Here is a 21,335-nt window from a genome sequence, read left to right on the forward strand (position 1 = left end):
AAGCACATGTATAAAGAAATACAGAGACAGAAAAAGCAGGCAGAGGGGGAGAGGGTAGATATGATGTCCATACTGAGGTAAATGTAGCCAAACACACGCTTAATGGTCTAAACAACACAAAGAAAGATGCAACCTGTAGTGATTATACAGTTCAATGGTGGTCACGTTCAGGTTCAACTTTAATGGACACAAACCACAACATCTGTCCACTAGTCCACAGTGTCCATTAATGAAAGCCTAATTGCTTCCTTTTAGTTTCTTATAATCACTTTTTAGTTATTTACAAGCCTTTAGTTGCATGTTTCTTCTCCCACTGCAATCTTCCTTGTGGGTCTCGTAAATCCCATCAGTGCAGTGTTTACGCCTCGTTTTCAGAGGCCGGGAATTTGCAACTGTAAATAGCATGACCTCAGCAAACCTAGCAGAATACATAATCATCCTGTGTTAACATGTACCTCCTATGAATTATGATATTCTCCCTACATGCATATGCAACAACTGAAGGGTTGCACCTTGCAGACTTTTCCACAAACTGACTAATCTCTTCGACTATCCATCCATCCATCCATCTTCTCCCGCTTATCCGTGGTCGGGTCGCAGGGGTAGCAGTTCCAGCAGAGAGCCCCAAACTTTCTTTTCCCTGGCGACATCAACCAGCTCTGACTGGGGGATCCCAAGGCGCTCCCAGGCCAGCGAAGAGATATAATCCCTCCACCTGGTCCTAGGTCTACCCCTTGGTCTCTTCCCAGCTGGACGTGCCTGGAACACCTCCCTAGGGAGGCGCCCAGGTGGCATCCTAACTAGGTGCCCGAACCACCTCAACTGGCTCCATTCGACGCAAAGGAGGAGCGGCTCAACTCCGAGTCCCTCCCTGATGACCGAACTTCTCACCTTATCCCTAAGGGAGACACCAGCCACCCTGCGGAGAAAACCCATCTCGGCCGCTTGTATCAGCGATCTCGTTCTTTCGATCATGACCCATCCTTCATGACCATAGGTGAGGGTAGGAACGAAAATGGCCCGGTAGACAGAGAGCTTTGCCTTCTGGCTCAGCTCCCTTTTCGTCGGTGCGGTAAAGCGACTGCAGTACCGCTCCCGCTGCTCCGATTCTCCGGCCCATCTCACGCTCCATTGTTCCCTCACTCGAGAACAAGACCCCGAGATACTTGAACTCCTTCACTTGGGGTAAGGACTCATTCCCTACTTGGAGTGGACAGCCCATCGGTTTCCTGCTGAGAACCATGGCCCCAGATTTGGAGGTGCTGATCCTCATCCCAGCAGCTTCACACTCGGTTGCGAACCGATCCAGTGAGTGCTGAAGGTCGCAGACCGATGAAGCCATCAGAACCACATCATCTGCAAAAAGCAGTGGTGCAATCCTTAGTCCACCGAACTGCAGACCCCCTCCCCCATGACTACGCCTCGAAATCCGATCCATGTATATTACAAACAGGATTGGTGACAAAGCGCAGCCCTGGCGGAGGCCAACCCTCACCGGAAATGGGTCCGACTTACTGCCGAGGACCCGGACACAGCTCTCGCTTTGGGAGTACAGAGATTGGATGGCCCTGAGTAGAGACCCCCTCACCCCATACTCCTGCAGCACCTCCCACAGTAACTCCCTGGGAACTCGGTCATACGCCTTCTCCAAGTCTACAAAACACATGTAGACCGGATAAGCGTACTCCCAAGCCCCCTCCAGGATCCTTGCGAGAGTAAAAAGCTGATCCGTCATTCCACGACCAGGACGGAATCCGCATTGTTCCTCCTCAATCTGAGGTTCGACAATCGGCCTGACCCTCCTTTCAAGTACCTTAGAGTAAACTTTCCCGGGAAGGCTGAGTAGTGTGATGCCTCTGTAATTGGCACACACCCTCTGATCCCCCTTTTTAAAAAGGGGAACCACCACCTCGGTCTGCCACTCCTTCGGTACTGTTTCCGACTTCCACGCAATGTTGATGAGACGTGTCAACCATGACAGTCCCTCAACACCCAGAGCCTTCAGCATTTCTGGGCGGATCTCATCCACCCCCGGAGCTTTGCCACTGTGGAGTTGTTTGACGACCTCAGTGACTTCCCCCCGGGAGATTGGTGTTGATCCCCCGTCATACTCCAGCCCTGCCTCTAACATAGAGGGCGGAGTTGTCGGGTTCAGGAGTTCCTCAAAGTGGTCCTTCCAACGCCCTAACACTCCATCAGTTGAAGTCAACAACGTCCCATCCTTACTGTACACAGCTTGGATGGTTCCCTGCTTCCCCCTCCTGAGGTGTCGGACAGTTTTCCAGAACAACTTTGGTGCCGCCCGAAAGTCCTTCTCCATGTCTTCTCCGAACTTCTCCCACACGCGCTGCTTTGCCTCGGCCACGGATGAGGCTGCTGCCCTTCGGGCCTGTCGGTACCTTGCAACTACCTCGGGAGTCCCCCGGGATAACAAATCCCTGAAGGCCTCCTTCTTCAGTCGGACGGCTTCCCTGACCACCGGTGTCCACCAGGAGGTTCGAGGGTTACCGCCCCTTGAGGCACCTAAGACCTTGAGACCACAGCTCCCCACCGCGGCTTCGGCAATAGAGGCTTTGAACACCGACCACTCTGGTTCAATGTCCCCAACCTCCACAGGAATGCCCGAAAAGCTCCGCCGGAGGTGTGAGTTGAAGGCCTCCTGAACTTGGGCCTCCTCCAGACGTCCCCAGTTCACCCGAACTACACGTTTGGGCTTACCAGGTCTATCCAGAGGCTTCCCCCGCCACTCGACTATCCGACTAATAAAAACAGAACATGTGTTTGAGTGCTTCACATCTGCTCCTTAAAACAGGCTCAGAAGCGTTTGTAAATCTCGCCCTCTGTTTTTCCCTCTGTCGCACTTCACAGCAATGTTTGCTGAACATGACCAAGGAAACTCTCTTCATCTCCCCTCCCTCATGCATTTTATGTCAGACGGCATTTCTAAGTCAATTTCTGGATGTAACAGCGATTTGACCCAAAAACAGATGATCTTCCATGTCCACAAAAAAAGGGAATGTATTCCAAAAACAAATGAAGGCACAATGTTTGTTTGGGGGTATAAAGTACGGTAGGAATTCATAACCTAATTATAAACCCTTTATGAATCCTTTATAAGGACAATATAGTCTTATTGTAAAGTGGAACCTAAAGTACAAAGCCTTTATTATACAGCAGTGGTAAGTAACTAAGACTAGAGTATAGCACTTGACTGCACGCCCGCCGTCATCTGTTGACTGAAGGACTCCTGGCTGACTAAAGGTGGACTGGTGTGTTCCTTCACTTTTGAGCAGCCAATTTAACACGACTGACAGATAAGTTTCACCATATATTTCTTCCTTTCAAAACAAGCCCTTCTTTTCCCTTTCGTCAGTCAAAACAGACTTCCAGAGTGGTAACCCTCACAGTGTCAGTCAACACGACTGCCTGCAGGCAAATCCCGACAGCACAAAGTCGGAGAGATTTTCAGGGAGCCACCAGGCCCCACGTGTGTGTGCCTGTATAACTGTAGTATCTGCATTAGACAATGAACAGCTAGAGGGCAACAGTCTGACCAAAGAGCAAGAGGTCACCTGTTGTGCTGAAATGGAAAGAGAGAGGATAAATGAAGAGAGGATTTATTTATTTTACCTTTTTCACTTCTACGTCTCAGGAATACAAAAAAAGACATGTTATTCACATGAACATGAAACCACTCTCTGAAACCTAATCCTGTACCATTTTTATTTGTCCTTTTCGTCTGTTCTACGCCCCCCATTGGCTCGATGTTGCCAAGAGTGGCCACTTTTCCTGAGAAGGCCTTTTTCTTCAGTCTCTTATCACCCTGCCTTCTTCCCTCCTCCTTTATCTCCCTGTATGTTCCTCATGCTCTCTTTTGACAGCCAACGCAGCACCTTTAATGGGAGCTATCTCCTCATTAAATACCTGCAGGTGTCTGCAGCGCTTTGGCAGGGACAGAGACAGAAAGAGAGATGGAGACAAAGAGGGGAGACAAAAGGTGAGAGAACAGTGAAAGGTGTTGTTCAGGCTTTCTCCAACATGACATGTCAGATTCCCTGGGCTAAATCGGAATAACTTATGTCTCCGGAGGAAAATGAACCGAGCTCAGGGACCAGGGGTCAGGAGGAGAGGTTGAGCCAGTGTTCCCCTCCAACAGTGATCTGGTCTCTCCACATAGCCTTTTCGCCTCTTTGACACTTCGCTTCACAGAATAAAAGAGGAAGACAGACGGAAGATGAAGGAGGGCAAAGAGGAAGAAAAGGAAAGTAGGAAGGTTGAGCAGAGGGGGAGATAAAGGACACCAGGGAGAGATAAAGGTAGTGATGGGGTAAGAAACGGTGAAACTCCAAGTGTGAGGCATCCAGACATTAAAGGAAAAGGCAAAAGAGGAGGAGAGGATTTGGTCTGAATGAGAGATAAGATGGAGGGGAAAAAGAGGAAGTGTAGGGGATGAGAGAAGAGAGGGAGAGCGCTGGGCTCTGGGGCTCTCTCAGATGCAGGACGAGACCATCTGGACGAGAGAGGAGCCAGGTCTCTGACGGTAAACACTGGGCTTCACTTTCACATGGAAAAAGACCAGGAAAAGAGATTCAAACACCCGTTCTGCACTTACTCACCACCATCCACCCAGAACCCAACTCCAACAACCATCCGGCCCATGTGTCGGTGCGAAACGCTATAGACCTCGCTACTGGCAATCTCCTCACTTACTGCACACAACATCCCACTTCCAGACTGCTGCTTGTTATTTAAACACACAAACATGTTTAAGAATGACTGGTTGTTTGTATATTAAATCTCTGACATGCTTTAAGAAAACAAACTCTGTAAACTATGACGGAACATGTTCGTAAACAACATAATTACAAGACAAGATGGCAGTGATTCAACACAAGTTATTGGTTTTGGCTAGACTACATCAACTGAAATGTTAAAAATATAATCGGCAATTGCGTCTGAAGAGAAACACAAATTAAAATGGTAAATATAGCAGCCAAAATTGACACTGTTCTTAGGTCATCTGAGGGCTGTTCTGCTGAATGTTTTCTTTAAATCATGAAGCTTTAGTTATTATGCAAAGCACAGTTGGAGAAACCTTTCATGATACTGGAGAGTTATTCTAAAACCTAGAAAACGGAAAATATTGGTACAGGGAATGTTCTCTGCCTTTTTAAGTGAAGTACATTTTAATTTCATTTAATCATTTTTTCTGTTTGACTGTTTGTATATTACTTTGTGAATATAATGTAATATATAAATCAGGTTTGCCTCGCCGTGGTTTTTCATATAGTGCCGGTTAATTACCACAGTACAACAGATATTTACGGGGGAGGAAGTGGCCACAAAGGACTTCAACCACCAACCCCATCTCTCCTCCCCTTCAGGAGAGTGGATGCATTCAGTGAGAGGACTCTTCAAGGTAACTCATCTCTCTCCTACAGCTAAATCTCTCCAGAAATCCTCAGAATTACGTCCCAACAAGACACGCTTGCACAAACATACATAATATGTACAAGTTACTCCTACCCATACACACACACGCACGCACGCATGCACACACACACACACACACACACACACACACACACACACACACACACACACACACACACACACACACACACACACACACACACACACACACACACACACACACACACACACACACACACACACACACACACACACACACACACACACACACACACACACGGCTCTACCCCCTATCCCACATGGCTCTGGAGAAGCAGCACTGCCCCTCCTATCCCTCTGTCAATAAGCCCAGTTTGGAAACACTTTAAACAGACTTGCACATCGCTCCGCTATACAAAAAGGGAAAACTTCAAGACATGCTCTCCTCCATACCCGCAGGGTTAATTTGAATTGTTTTAAACAGCCACTGCCATGCTATTTAAACATTTATGGGTGCATGCATTACAACTAAGGCATTAACATATCCAGAAAGTTTAACCTCTTCTCTGCTCCCGGGCTCTATTATGAGGAGCAGAGGGGAACCAGAGTGAGGACAGTTGACCTCTGCTGCCCCCTGTGTTACAGCTGAAAAACAACAAGGGAATGTTCAATGAGGAGCAGCAGCCCGCTTTGGATCAGAGGAATCAGAGCCAAGCCACCATGCCGTCTGAATGACAATCAGCTTGTATGTTGGTGAAGAGAGAGAGGTGTAAACCCAGAGGCTGTGTAGTACCAATAAAAACATACATTATTCACTAACAGGGACATACAATGAGCTGTAGTGTAGAATACAAAGATGAGTGAGAAAGGAATTACAGTGCTGATCACTCTGAGGCAAACTCACTAGAACGTTTAGATATTTCAACCTTATTTTTAGATTAGTCATATATTCTGGGGAAATACAAGTAGTTCTTGTACTGTACACAAAAGTCTGCATCAGTAGATCCAACAGGACAATTTAGATTTTGAAAGTTAATCAAGTCTGTTTGTCTGCAATATTGAAAAGTTAATAATAATTGTATCTAGCAATATAATAAGGATTAGGGTTTCTTGAAAGATGTCAGCATGTACATTGACGGTCTTTTGGAAAAGATTTAGCTGAAAATCAAGACAGTGTGAACCTTGTGTAACAAATAAACAGAGTTCAGGTAAACTGGCTCAATCCTTAGCTCACAGAAAAGTTAATTTGTCATTGTTGTAAACTTTCCGAAAACCCCTGTCCTTCCCCTGCACAAAAAACAGTACGCTCTCTGACTGTCTGCAAAACATGACACACGGACAAAGAAGGAGAAACTAAATTATTAAGAGACTTTTCACGGTGTGATTAAGCCCTGCTTGTGTGAATGTGTGTGCGAAAGAGAAAGTTTGTCATGAGTCATGGCCATAAGCAGCGGAGAAACAACGGTGAAAGAGGCAGTGTGCAGGAAGTATAGCCTGCAGGGAGCTTTTAACACTTCAGAACAAAACAGAATCTCTCTTTCTCTCCCCCTCTTTCTCTCTTTGTAAGCTCTCGCTGCCACATAAAGACTAGTGGTAAACATGAGACAGAACTGCTCTGCCTCTTTGGCCAAGAAGTGAGAAATTGCAGGGATCAAAGCAGTCCAATTATCATGTGTTTATGGAGTGCCAATTATCTCTGACAGTGACAGGAAGGATTCTGTATCACTCAGTTTCACTACAAAGACATAGGAAAGGTGCCGGAGTTCTGCACAATAGTCACACTGTGGGGGTGGTCACAGCTATCTGCAGTCACCTAACAGTCACAAATGCTCCCACAAGGTCAAAAGATAATGACTATGGACTATGACTCCTGCAGAAATCACAGCAAATTAAAGCTAATTGCCGATAGAAGGGAGGCAGTCCACTGAATTCCGCAAGTAAGTGGAGCTCTGTTGGAGGGAAGTAACACCATTCTTTGGAGAAATTACATCATTCGCCATTTTGTTAATGAGGCGAAAACGCTTCCTCGGGCACTGCTCTGGGATTTCTGAATGTATTCAGCCGAGACGAGCTTCAAACCCTTTCTGAGTGTTGAGACATCTTTGTCCGTTCCTATCAGGGACGACATGCTTCCCCACACGATGAAGGTAATATCTTAAGGCCGTTTATGTTTGTTATTTTTCATTTGTTCCTATAAAGGCTTAAATGGCATCATAAGCTGCAGGGAAACCACTCGAAACCAATTCCCTATTTCATTTTCTTTGGTCATGAAAATGACCTACACATGCGTTGACATGCATCTGGATGATTGGATTGTGTTGAGAAAGAGCATAAAGACAATCCAGTAGTAAATTCACTAAAAACACACCAAATATCCAATCACCAGAATAGGTTGTCCGACGAACATTTGCTCGTAATGTCAAAGCGATATAGCAGTGTGTCCCCAGTCTACATTCAGTACATCAACTCTGTTATGGAAATGAGCATTTGTGCATGTATCATTTCAGAAAGCATACATGCAAAACCAAACCCCTACTAAGTTCTAAGAGGATAGTAAGGTGCCTAGCAGGCTGGGATTGGCAAGAGATGTCAGTATTCAACATGTAAATGAGGATTATTTTAATGTCACTGTTATCATGTCCCCAGCAGCATGAGATATAATGAAAAAGAGAACAATGTACAACAAAATAAACCTCCAAATGAATACAACTGTAAAGAACCTGTGTCTGCTTGAGCAGTCCTTAACGTTCACCAAAAGACACTCTGAACACTGTGGCAACTGCAATATAAAAGTCCTGCACCTTTTAGAAGGAGGGAGACAGCACAATAATGTTATCTATTAAAACTGTCCATGGGTTACCATTATTAAGTGGGGGTGCCTACACAACTTAGCTACTTACATTTTAACATAGTGCAGTCAGGATGAGGAGCTTTAAAAGATCTTGTTGGCGCAAAAGGTTTATTTCGGTTGAAAGTTTAAGTAAGACATGAAGAATAGCAGAACATACAAACAAACATACAGCCACAGATTTAACTAGCTAGATTAGGAAAAGCTATAAAACAACCCTTTTCAAACTGTGGAACATTGAACAGGAGTGTTTTTACTTCTTTGTGTCCGTTTAAAAAAAAATTCATTATCATGTTTTTTGTCTGGTAAATAAAAGAAAACGGTTTTAAATAGTAAAAGACTTGTGTCAACTGAAACAGGCTCACCACATACCAAGAGATCATCACCTGACACTTTCATACAGCTGCAGAGTAAACACTACATGTGGTTCGTGCCACCAGTTCAAACCGATTTCTCCTTAGGCCGCTCTAGAGTAGAGATCCCAACAGGAGATCTGCAGACAGATCACAGTGGGAAGCACTAAGATGAAGTGTCAATGCTGCTGTAAGATCCACTGTCAAATCCCCCTGTTTGGATCTGAGGGAGCAGGCAGCCTAAGAGGGGATTGGTGGAGGAGTGCAGTACATATGCAGTTATTCCCACTACTGCTCATGCAGGCGGTCCTTCACTGTAATCCTCTGTCCCCAGAGACTGAGAATGCAAAGACGCTGGCAGAAATCCCCATGCAAACTCACACACACACATAAGAATGCATACAAGCACAAAAATTACAAATCCTTGTATACTGCTTTTTCACAGCACCCTACTTTATTCATTCAGACGGGGAGAGTCAGTGCTTCAAATAAGAAGACACTGAGTTTTATAGACCAAATATCTCCCAACCAAAGCTGAGCGTGTTTGAAAAGGGAGTCAAACTTCTATACACTGTACTGTTTTTATTGGGTAGACACAAAGTAATCGTACATAGTACCTGGATGCCTCTAGAGCGTCTGAAGAAACTCTTTCTCTGCTGACTTGCACGTTCTCTTTCATGTCCTTTAAACATGTTTGATAAGACTTAGCATAGACTCTCCTTGTGAAGTTGTGTTATTTAGGTATGAAACAAGACTAGGAGTGATGAGTGAGGACTTCCCCAGGGGCATTATCTAAAGCTAAACTCGGGGTGTGAGGAGAGAGGCTGGCAAGCCAAGAGGAAGAGGTGAGGAGAGGTGAGAGGGAATGCTGAAAGAAACTCCAGCTAGTGAAGGGGCAGAGAGGTGTGACTTTTTCAGTACTTACCCGACACAGTGGGGGCCTGAGCGTGTATGTGCACTTGCATACAGGCACAGATGATTAGGATGTGTGTGTGTGTGTGTGTGTGTGTGTGTGTGTGTGTGTGTGTGTGTGTGTGTGTGTGTGTGTGTGTGTGTGTGTGTGTGTGTGTGTGGTGTGTGTGTGTGTGTGTGTGTGTGTGTGTGTGTGTGTGTGTGTGTGTGTGTGGGGGTGCGTGTGTGTGTGTGTGTGTGTGTGTGTGTGTGTGTGTGTGTGTGTGTGTGTGTGTGTGTGTGTGTGTGTGTGTGTGCGTGCGTGCTGAGCTCAGCTAATGCCATGCTGCCTTTTCCAGTGGGGCATCGGGAACTTGCATTGGCAGAGAATCAACTGCAGGTCAGATCTCTGCTGCTCACTCTTTCAATGAGTGTGCCAAGATGGCAGGAACACAAGCACTCTGCCAGAATAGCAAAAAGAGCTGGCCAGCGGTGGAGGGTGTCGGCGATACTGTCAAGACATCCAACGGGAAAGGTGTAAGTGATGAAAAAAGGCTGAAAGCCAGAAAGATATTTAAAAAAAGCCTAAAAAGGAGATGGTGTTTAATGTCACAGCAAACTTAATTACAATGGAATTTGTGTGAGTCACAGTCACAATGTAGACATGATAGGTACTGCTCAATAAAGAACAGAGATGATTTTACAACATCGTGATGCACTTCGATAGCTCGCCGGCATTGAAGGGTGAAGTTTCTCACCCTGCCAAAAATAAAGACTGAGGGTGATGGGGAAGGTGAGAAAAAAGATGTCTGAGCTGGAGACAGGAAAGATGAGGAAGGCAGGAGAGATGCCGGGTGTTTAAATGAGCGGGGGCATCCATATTCAGGCAGAGGGCTCAGGGGCACGGTTGGCACACAGAACGAGAAGGTCGCCAGAAGACGAGCTGGCATGTAGAGAAATAACAGCCGACACCGCAGCCAGAGTCAACATCTCCCTGTCTGTCTGTCACTCTTTAATATATATACATATATATATATATATTATATTATATTATTATTATTATATATGTATTATATATATATATATAATAATAATAACCATCATCCACAACCACAAACACACCATGCACACATCCATTTTCTAACCTCTCAAAACATTAAAAGGTAATTAGCATATCTATTAATTCACCAGTCAATACAATGGTGTATTTATCTCACTAGTAACAGAGTTTAAAAATCGAATAGCCATCGTAAATCCTTCCACACACTGATTCACATTGCAGACACATAAAGATGACACACAGTCTTTCGAGAAGAAAATCAAATCTCTATTGACAATTGGGCTCTATAAGCTAGTGTCTGCACAAACATGTCTATTGACATCCTTTCTACTTATGTCAATACCATCTGATTATAAAGACTGACCAATAGCTCCTCCTCCATTAGCCGTGCTCCACTCACCCACACAGAATGTCTGATCACCTCCATCAGTTACTGCGGGCAACACACTCTGACAAGCTCACACACAGAGCTTCAATTAACTGCAACAAAAAACACACAGTGAATCTCCAGTTACAAAATATAGAAGAAGCCCGCAGCAAAAACCTGCTGCAACGAGACTCCGTCCAACTCATACACACATAAGCTTACTTAGCCTTTGGCTACAAAACAACAAAACCATTGTCTGTAGGGGAGACTTAACAAGGAGACTATTTGAATACAAAACAGCTTGCGGCAGAGGATGAGAACTTTCCATCTCTCCTCTCCGAGCTGTCAGAACAGGAGTCTGCAGGGGGGCAGATGTTTTCTCTGGCAAAAGGAGGAGGAAGGGGGGAGTGTGTCAAGAGACAAGTTACAACCCACCCAACAGCCTCCGACGAGAGGAGCAGCACATTAAGCCAGGGAGAGAAATGATGTGGCCAAGCCGAGAGTACAGGAGTAAGGCGTGGGGAGGGGGGGGCGCAGGGCTACTAGTGCTGCCTGAATCTATCTCCATTAGCAAGTAGGGACCATCAGAGGATCCAAACACAGACACACACTCTGTAGTGGGGGGCTCAAGCGCTGAACGATGCCCATGTGGTGTTTCATCAGATAATGTCAAAATCTGCCATCGTAGCACAGCCTTCAAATCTTGGACTGTTTTTATATCTGCTTTAAGTACTGCAGGGTTGCTCTAATGCTCAGTATGCACATGCCAGTCAACACAAATCAACATTTATACCTGCTCAAGGTCTGGGTGAAGTTAAACAATTAGCGTATGGCTGATGCTTTTTCATCAGTGACATAGACTGGCTTGTGAGAGTCTGTCTAAAAGCTACAAAGACACACATTTCAACTGACACGTCAAACACAAACATCATCTCCTCAGATGCGCAGCCCAGCCCTGAGAATTTCCATCAGCATGATTTTTGACATTTGCTTTCCGTTCTAATGTTACTCTGTTTTGTTTCCATACAGCAAACTACAAAACGTTCCTTTCTGCATCGACAATCCACTCATTCCTCTATCTTACTTTTCCTGTTTGAATGAAGTACTTGTAAAGTACAAGACCTAAAGCGCCTTGTATTAAAAGTTGTCCCCACAGGGACAACGTGTACAAGCAGGCCAAGCAGTGACCTGCCTCATGAACAGTTCACAGTCACCCAGCTTTCGTAATTAAGGTACTTTGTTTTTATTTGGCCTTTTTTTGCGAAAGGCCTGGATTAGATTGGATTCTAAATGATCCAGAACCGATAGAGCAATCTTTACTGCCATATTGTTCGATGGAGTGCTCACTAAACTGTCACAAATATGCTGGCAGTTGTGTAATTTTCTCCTGTGACAAGGCGAGCGAAGACGAGGGCCCAGGTCTCCCCGGGGGATAGAGGGAAGATTGGAGGAGGGCATATGGTAAGAATGGGATGCTGTGTGCACCATAGAGCACACCATTTATAGGCGTAAGCCCCTTGAGACACAAAAAGAGAGGAGAGGAAAATGAGATCCTCTTCAATTTGCTCGGTATTCCCCACATTCAGGCTTTTCTGTGGTCATTTAAGAAAGCAGTGCTCACAAAATTGCCCAGTAAGAAAGTCATACACCTCAAAGGTCTGTTTATCACTCATACAAGAGGCAAATCCTCACCACAATACCACATCGCTGCAAGCATAGTATGATGAGCTTTTAGGACAATAACCGCAGTAAGGTTAGGTTTGTGTGAGTCTGTCACTGAGATTCAAGAGGTAGTATTTTAACATTGCAGGGCAGAAGTGGAATAAAAAAAGGATTAAAGACAAAGAAAGTGACATTGTGAATGTATAGAAGAGGAGAGAGAGGTCTAAGTGAGCAAACGAAGCAGCGAAAGAACACACAGGGAGGTGGGGGTGACAAGTTCACATGGGGGAATGTTTCTCCGCAGGAAAAACGATTTCCCTTATACACAATCTGCACCGCGGGGGGTTGTACACAGTTACACTGCGTACGCCTTCGACTTAAACACACTTCCGCCTTCCACCTCTCCGCTTCCCACCCGCCCCATCCTCCCTCCTCCACGCTTCCTGTACAGTATGCTGCAGGGCACAGGGAGAGAGGGAGGCAGCCAGAAAGCCTGATAACCAGGAAGCGGTCACATCTGGCCCTCACTAATTCAATTCCACACAAGTTTGCTTTTCCTCCCAATAACATAACCTAATTAAAAAAAGCAGGAATTGGAGGCACATTCATTTCCAATTCATCAGCGCGGCGAGAGGCGGACGAAGGTTTCTAAAAAGGTTGGGTCTTTTTTAATTAAAATCAAAATTGCCTCACGCTACTTTGAATTATATATTTACTAGAAATTAATCCAACTTGCAGTGATTACACAAGCCCATATGGCTATCAATAACTCACATTATTAGACACACTTGGGGTATTAGACACACTCCTCACCTCCTGCATTTACACATTTCACCGCCCCAAAGACACAGGTGTGACAGGAGGTTTTAATTTCCAACCTCTCAAACTTTTTATAGATATCCTCACTTTTTCTTGCTGAACATAGACTTCTAGGCAGTTTGTGCCAAAATAGTTTTTCAGTAATTAACACCAACTTATTTTCAATCACAAGTTAAAAGAATTACAGTGGTGGAAAGTTAAAGAAAATTGGAAATCAGGACTTTAGTTAGAGTTAGTCACCCATGGCTTTAGCCTCTTCCCCTTTGGCATTGAGGAAAGAAAACGTCCTCCGTACACCTCTGTTTGGACAGCAAAAGGAAGTAAAGTGACGGATAGCCTTTACTCTCCTCAGCTAGACATTCAGGGTTCACACGCAAACACCTGGAGAAAAGAAAAGAACATGTTGATCAGAAAGATAAAAAGGTTAAGTAATGCTTCAATTTCTGAAACATTTAACTCAATGTCTGCAACATTAACATTATTCCATCAGCAATGGCAACCTGGCTATCCAAATGCATGTTAGACTTTAGCCTGTAAAAGATGGTTGCAAAATTAGCATCCTTGGTTTCACAGTCTGATACAGTATATATCGATTTCATCCACAACACACATAACTGGTTATAACATGATATCCATGTAAGTTGTATTATTTCATATTTTGAAAACCGTGGACCAAAGTTTTAGCAATTTTAACAAAAACTTAAACATGTGTGCCAATTCATTTTTGGGCAAAATAGCAATACCCAATTGCCCCTTGCGGGATTAATAAAGCTGTTGATTGATTGAATACACTGCTTAAACGCTTATGTAGATGCCAAAAGCAGGACATTTCATTGATCAAACTGGAGGGGAAGGAAAAAGCCCCTCCTTAATAGTGGTGCTGTGTCAATATGATATTGTGTTGTTGTGTTCATGTGTTAATATTTGAGCCGTTACCGAAAAACAACAATGATTATTTGACCAAGATTGCAGTCTTTAGGCTAACCTTCGTGAACTCAAAATGCAAGCAGAGATTTCCATAGCTAACGTAGAAACAATGTACAGTTTCTTTCCAAACAAAAATATGTCCAAGCACATGAACAATATATTTTACCCAGGGTATTCTAAATATTTGCTGTGTTTAGTGCATTGACGCTACGGGTGAGTCGCAGTCTTTTATGTTTACAAAGGGCAGTTTCTCAAAAGAAATCCCTGTCAATTTCTAACATATGACAAACAACAAACAGTCCGTTTGTTGTACAGGCTGTTAGACATTGTTAGAACAGGGACATGAAACACATAACCATGGCTATTTAAATGGTTGCGCTCAACCATTTGTAGCACATACATTTCACATTTGCAAAAGAGAAACAATCCTGTTGTGCTGGAGCTCTTTACAACAAACACAAATCAATATAATTTCAAAGAGTCTGTAATGAATGATTCATTTAACAGGCAATTGTTAAATAGCTTTAATACTCGCTTCATCAAATATACTGCCAAATGTCTACTCCATTATTTGTATTCCCCTGTTTTGTTGATAACATATCCTACATTTTTGGAAAGTTGTTGAATCCATGATTACATGTGTTTTGATTAGTGTGTTAGAATTTGTGCTCTCTCTTTTTGTAATGCCTAAAGATATGGGGCTGACCTGCAGCGCACTCTGGATCTCTTTTCTCTAACAAGCATCTTTGGGAGCATCGAGAAACAAGCAAAAAGGCTCCTGACGGTGAGCTAAGATACAGAGGGCTGGAAAAGAACAATCACAATTGTTCACTCAGATAATATGAAACGAGCATGTTACTTGCAGGAAGAAGTGGACTAATGGCATAATGTCCAAAAACAATTTAAGTTAATGTGGTATTCGTAGAAAAGCCAAGTATTCTCTGAAATTGCCTATCACCATTTATTTCTAATTTAAGCAGGTATTTTACTAATCCTCAACTCACTGTTATTGTTCCCGAAGCTACAATCATTACATTCGGCCCCCCTAGAAGGAACCATGTTTTTGTGAGATACAGAATCTGTGTCCCCTTTTCTAGAAGCCAAGGTGTTAACATGATACAATTCAAAATAAAAGGATTTCAATCCGACATTATTTCTCTTTTTTAATCTATTGTATATAGTACTTTATAAATAAAGGACAGCTGTTTATGTGCATTAGAAATCATAAGCAGACGTTCTCAATGATTAGTAATCGATCTTTCAGAGCAAACCATTGTAGAATAAAATCATTATGTTTTTTAAAAAATATTTTTTACATCAATTCTTCCTCCGAGTTTTCCTCAGTTCTCAGATCATTGTGACACAAAACACACATAACTACCCCCATGCTGAGCTTGCCACTGCGGATGTTTAAACTTACATTGCAAGCTCATTATGGATTCACTCAAATATTCTAGCTCTGCCTCTTCTGCAATAATAATAATAACTTGAATTGATATAGCGCCTTTCATTAACCCAAGGTCGCTTAACAATGAACATATAACAAGACGACGTATACAAGACATAAAACAGGGGGAAGAAGAGGAAGTGTTACATTGCAGGGGGGGATGAGTGAGTTCATGTTGGAAGGCTTTGTTGAACAGATGAGTTTTCGGTGTTGATTTGAAGATGTTCAGAGAAGTGGCGTTACGGATTTCAGCAGGGAAGGAATTCCAGAGGGTGGGGGCAGCGACACTGAAGGCACGGTCCCCGAAGGTGCGGAGGCGTGAATGGGGAATGGAGAGCAGGCCGGAGTCTGAGGATCGAAGGGAGCGGCACAGGATGTAAGGGTGGAGGAGATCTGTGAGGTACTGAGGCGAGAGGGCATGGAGGGACTTGTAGGTGACGAGGAGGAGTTTGTAGGTGATGCGGGACTTGAGCGGGAGCCAGTAGAGGCTGAAGAGAGTGGGGGTGATGTGTCTACAGATAGTGTGACGTCGGCATGTACTGACCTAGATATACTTTTACAATTGTTTTCCAATTTTACACATATACATTTATCATGGCTTATCAAAGGTTCCATCTTTCACTCTGAACCTAATTCAATGTGAGAAGGGGAAGATGCAGCCATATTTGACTAAATTGAAGCAAGAAAGAGTGCTAGGTAATTATTATTTCAAGGACGTATTTAAGTTAATATTGTTGTTAATACAGAAAAGATTAATGCATGCAACGTTATATGTCTTAAGATGCAACAAGTGGAAAATGCTTGAGCAGTTCGATAGCTTCAATGCCCAGCCCTCACTAACCATTTGAGTTTGTCGCTGGCTCTATAGGAGAAAGTTGAGCTTTTGCTGAGTCCTCTCATCTCCTCGCGCCAGACACTGAAGGTGTTGATGGTCCCCATGTAGGAAAACCTCAGCACTTTGATCTGTGCAGAAAAGACACGGGAAGAGCTGGAACCAGATCTCTTTATTTATATATTTTGCTATTCTATATACGTAAGTGGTGTTTGGTCAGCCTGGACTTCAAAATACACATCAAAACTGCCTTTCATCTTAATAAACACTGACAACAAACGGAGGCAAAGAAGAAAGGATATTGTAAAAGCGGCAACAGAAAAAACAAAACAATTTTGCAAGAGGAGATGAAAAAACCGACATCATCAATGACTTTATCTACCTTGGCTCTTTACAGCAAAGTGATGTCTGAACTAGCAGAGCCTGTACTGCAATGACTGAAACAAACACCATTTTGAAGTATAGCTAACCTTGAAACAAAGCCTTAAATAACACCAATTTAGCAGGAAACATTACATTACATTACATTGCATTTAGCTGACGCTTTTATCCAAAGCAATAACAAGCGAAACAAAGTAGGCTTGTAATATTGAAATCATTCAGGAAAACACAGTTAATGTTAAAATCCCGACATGATGTATGCCACCTAAGTGCTTATGGATCAATCACATAAGATGTGAAGCTTTACAATGTTCTGATGTTTATTTAAAGTGAATATCTTCTGTTTTGACAGACAGGCTTACTTTCAGAAGCTACATTCACAGCAATGGAGTAAAAATTGGGCAACAAAAATAATATTTTTTACAAAACAATGAAACCCGCTCCTTTTAACACGATGACAATGCTTTACTTTGAACAGTTTTGCTCTGCATGCAAAAATGTGCTCCTTTGAGAACACACTCCATCCTCACCTGAGTATAACACCATGCTCTCAGCTGCTGGCCTGCTGCACATGTCCGCCAGGGGAGGGGGGAGGGGGGTCTCTGGACATTGCCAGCCTCAAGGCAGAGATGACCTCTATGGAGCCAAAGCATCAGCCAGATGTGGGGTGAGGTTCTATGGGGAGTGCAGGGCCAATACTCAGTCAAGCTGGCCGCCTCTTAAACAGCACCTGCCGCACAGAGAGCTGAATCCAGAACCACAGGACGCCCAGACTCCAAAATAGCTACGGGCACTCTGTAGGGACACACAAGCAGTCATTAAAATAACTTTAAACTAGTGAGGCACACTACTATGAGAAGAAGTGACCTTGTGTGAGAGCTGGTGTGTATCTGTCTGTTTGAGCATGTCAAGGCAATTCCTAATTAAACGGTTAGTCTAATTGAGCGGTATTTCCTAGTAAACGCAAGTAGGACATTAGGGGTCTGAATTCATTTGCTTTAAAATTAGCTTTAGCATTCAAAGCACAGCATCGGCACCAACTCTACTTCACTGGGGGAAGCCTTCCTTTATCTGTGCGTGGTTTCCTCTTTGTTTTGCTTTGAGAGGAGCAGAGCGCTGTGCCAGCCATCTGATTGCAGCCAGGCTGCACCCGTCCACTGTGGCTCCAAGTGAAGTGCAAGACTTTCATCTCAAGCTGCCAGTCTTTACTCGTACAAACACCCACAAGGTCATGTATTACTTTGAAAAGCTAGTGCTGGCTTAGAAAGGTCACAGTTGTTTTTAAAAAGAAGGATTTTTCTATTCTGAAGTGCTGCGATTGAGATTTAAACTGCAATTGCCAAATAAAAACTGGCATAGAGAAAGTTCCTCATTATTTTTGTATAATTTTTATACTTTCCTTTTCCTTTCCTTCACCAGCAGTCTCGTGGGATTTAAAATCTTGATGGGGAAAAAAAAGCAAGAAAAAGGAACATGCAACAGTTTGGTTTCAAAGCTTCATTTCTCGGCCGCCTTAATCTCTCATTTCCTCTGGTTTCATGCTCCTCTCAAGTTCCTCTCACATGTTTCAAACCTCAGTTGACAAAAGGTCTCAGGATCTTGCTTTTCTCATTCAACCTGCAAGTCCCCTCGATCTCCTGCCAGAGAAAACCTTCCACTACACTGCTTAATTAGTAGCTGATTGAAAGAGGAGTTCAGGACCTGAGAAAACTTGTCAGAAACTGAATATCAGCCCGAGAGCGCAGAGAGACAGAGCGAGAAATGAGAGAATGGGTGTAAAGCGAGAGAGACTCCTGTACCCGCGACTGGATTGTAGACGGGAGAGGCAACCTCAGCAGCTCCATTTTCACTCAGTAAAACAATAAAATATTAATTACAGAAGTTGGGAGAACAAGGCTGCACTGATTTGCAATTTAAATTACTTGAGACTTCCTGGCAATTAATTATCTTCTATAAGAGTGAGTGAGGGCGTTTACGCAGATTTCCGCACGTGTGTTCCTCTGTGCACGTGTGTTCCTCTGTGCACGTGTGTTCCTCTGTGCACGTGTGTCATTAATCCGGCAGGTCTGATTATAATGTATCAAGCGCTTTGCTGGAATCCTGTCACCTTAAAAAGAAACATCAATGCCAAGTTATCACAGGGAATCAATTTAAGACCACACGACAACACTGACTGCAGCCTCTCAGCTTTCTAAATAGACCCAGATGACATTTTACCAGAATAAAGAATAAAGATAAGGATGTGTTTTTTGTATTATCCTTTTTCACATCAAAAGCAGGGCATCAGGAGCACAGCAGCAATAACAACTCAGAGAGACGGAGGAGATGTATGCTAATCATAGGACTCCCTCAGAAGAAATGTCTTCAGACAGTTCATTTGTCATGGGAATCAGATGATGACAGCATACATGGGGAGAATGACTAATAGGTGATAATGCACATAGAATAGAAAAATAAATATTGTCACATAACGGTGTATGGCAGGGAGAAATGAACAAGAGTGTGTGTCCCCTAAAGGCAATTAAAAGACAGTAAAGGACATGCTATACTTCAGATAAGGGAGTGTTTGTAGCTGCTACTTTGGCTCCTTTTGTACCTCGTATGTTTGATAAAAAGCAATTAAAGTGATGATAAGGTAGAAAACGATGAGGAGAAACTAGTTCAGATTCTGCACAGTATACAGTCTTAATCTCTTCTCTGGCAAATACAGCAATCTTAAAAAAAAACAGACATATTTTCATATTGCGTACATGCACTGAAAGGCGCCGCAGTGAATAGGACATTGAGAAATGTGCAATTATTGCTCGGATTCACTATCATTTCTGAGGACTACTGAGATATGAAGTAGAGGATTTTTCTTCCAACAAATTGAACATTATGAGTTTCAGAGAGATAGTATTCATTTCATTGCTTCGTCATTTAATTGAATTTGATTGTATAGGTGTCCATGACTATACTGACCTTTAGAAAAAGAACAACTAATGCCACGTTGTGTTTGAATAAGACATTGGACTGCATAATGACTTTTTCTACAACCCAGGTGTACTTAAGCTGTTCTATAAAGACTATTTATAGTATATAGTCTATAAAATGCCGGAAAAACACACATGTATCATTTTAGAATTATATGAAACGGATAAAAGCAGCAAATCATCACATTTCAGAAGCTGGAACCAAAGATATTTTTGACAATTTTGCTTAATAAAAGACGATTACTGGTGATTGACTCAACAAATCCTTTCAGAACTGATAGGATGTATGTGTATCTTAAAGTATCAAAAGATGTTGTCACTTATCACACCAACTTTCCTAATTCATTGATGAAGAGATCTCTCCTGTCATGAGACATCATCATCAATCAACACAATTAGCATACACCATGAGACAAAGAGTAACATGGCAACCAACCTAAACTGATATATACACAGTTCATTTTTATAGTACAAGTACACACTCTGCCTTAACATTGTGCTCAACGTTTTTGAATATATTAGTTGAGAAAGTGCTTGTCAAAAATATATATATATATATATATATACATATACATATATATACATATATATATATACATATATATATATTCATGGATTTCAACAACTAATCATTATTTGAAAAGAATCAAAAAACACATTGTTGTAAGTTGTACCTTTTCTGGAGAACTAATATAAATGCTGGTATTTATTTTGGTTTACCTCGTTCAACTTATATTGTTCACATTTCTTGGATTTACTGAATATGATATGAATCTCTTTTCCCTTTACCATTTGATTATTTTATATATTAAGTATATGTTATTTCCTTTATACATTGCTTTGTTGTAAAGTTGTTTGAAAAAGTTGTTGTCTAAAAGAAAAGTTACAAATAAAATTGAAAGATTAGTTTTAGATAAATTCACTTTCGTAATAAACGTTAACGTTAAAGTTAACTTGACAACACTCTGAAGACAATATTAAAAACGCTGGTGTGCTCTGCATATATTGCAGAGATGAAGGAGAGAAGGAGAGAAGGAGTGTGGGCTGTCTCCTTCCCATATCCTCGTCCTATGGCTGCTTTCAGAGAGGGGCGCAAGATGAGGAGAGTGAGACCTGGAGCCCATTTATATTCATTACAGAGAGACAGTCAGCTCTCCCTCTGCCAGTCCAACCTCCATCTCTCTCCATCTCTCTGTCACACACCTCAACACGCCAGGGAGGAGAGTCTGACAAACCAACAGACAGATAGATTCAACTTCCTCTGTATAAACAAGAGCTAAGAGAGGTGATGCCACATCGGTCCCCCCACCCCATCAGTACGAGAGCCCCGATACTGACCAGCCGCACTACACAACGTACACACA

The 21,335-nt window shown here is 42.9% G+C and overlaps 1 protein-coding gene across 1 annotated transcript in view; it reads right to left on the bottom strand.

Moving 5' to 3' along the window:
* Window positions 1-21,335, bottom strand: part of spop (speckle type BTB/POZ protein) — a 47,954-nt gene that overhangs the window by 18,272 nt on the left and 8,347 nt on the right. The window contains 9 exon segments of the mRNA XM_071203887.1: window positions 6,035-6,057; window positions 6,647-6,711; window positions 6,714-6,730; window positions 13,653-13,723; window positions 13,725-13,793; window positions 16,628-16,749; window positions 17,530-17,544; window positions 17,546-17,601; window positions 17,730-17,794. Of these exon segments, the coding sequence (XP_071059988.1) occupies window positions 6,035-6,057; window positions 6,647-6,711; window positions 6,714-6,730; window positions 13,653-13,723; window positions 13,725-13,793; window positions 16,628-16,749; window positions 17,530-17,544; window positions 17,546-17,601; window positions 17,730-17,794 (503 nt within the window).

Source organism: Pseudochaenichthys georgianus, chromosome 8 (assembly GCF_902827115.2).
Source record: "Pseudochaenichthys georgianus chromosome 8, fPseGeo1.2, whole genome shotgun sequence".
Lineage (NCBI taxonomy): Eukaryota > Metazoa > Chordata > Actinopteri > Perciformes > Channichthyidae > Pseudochaenichthys > Pseudochaenichthys georgianus.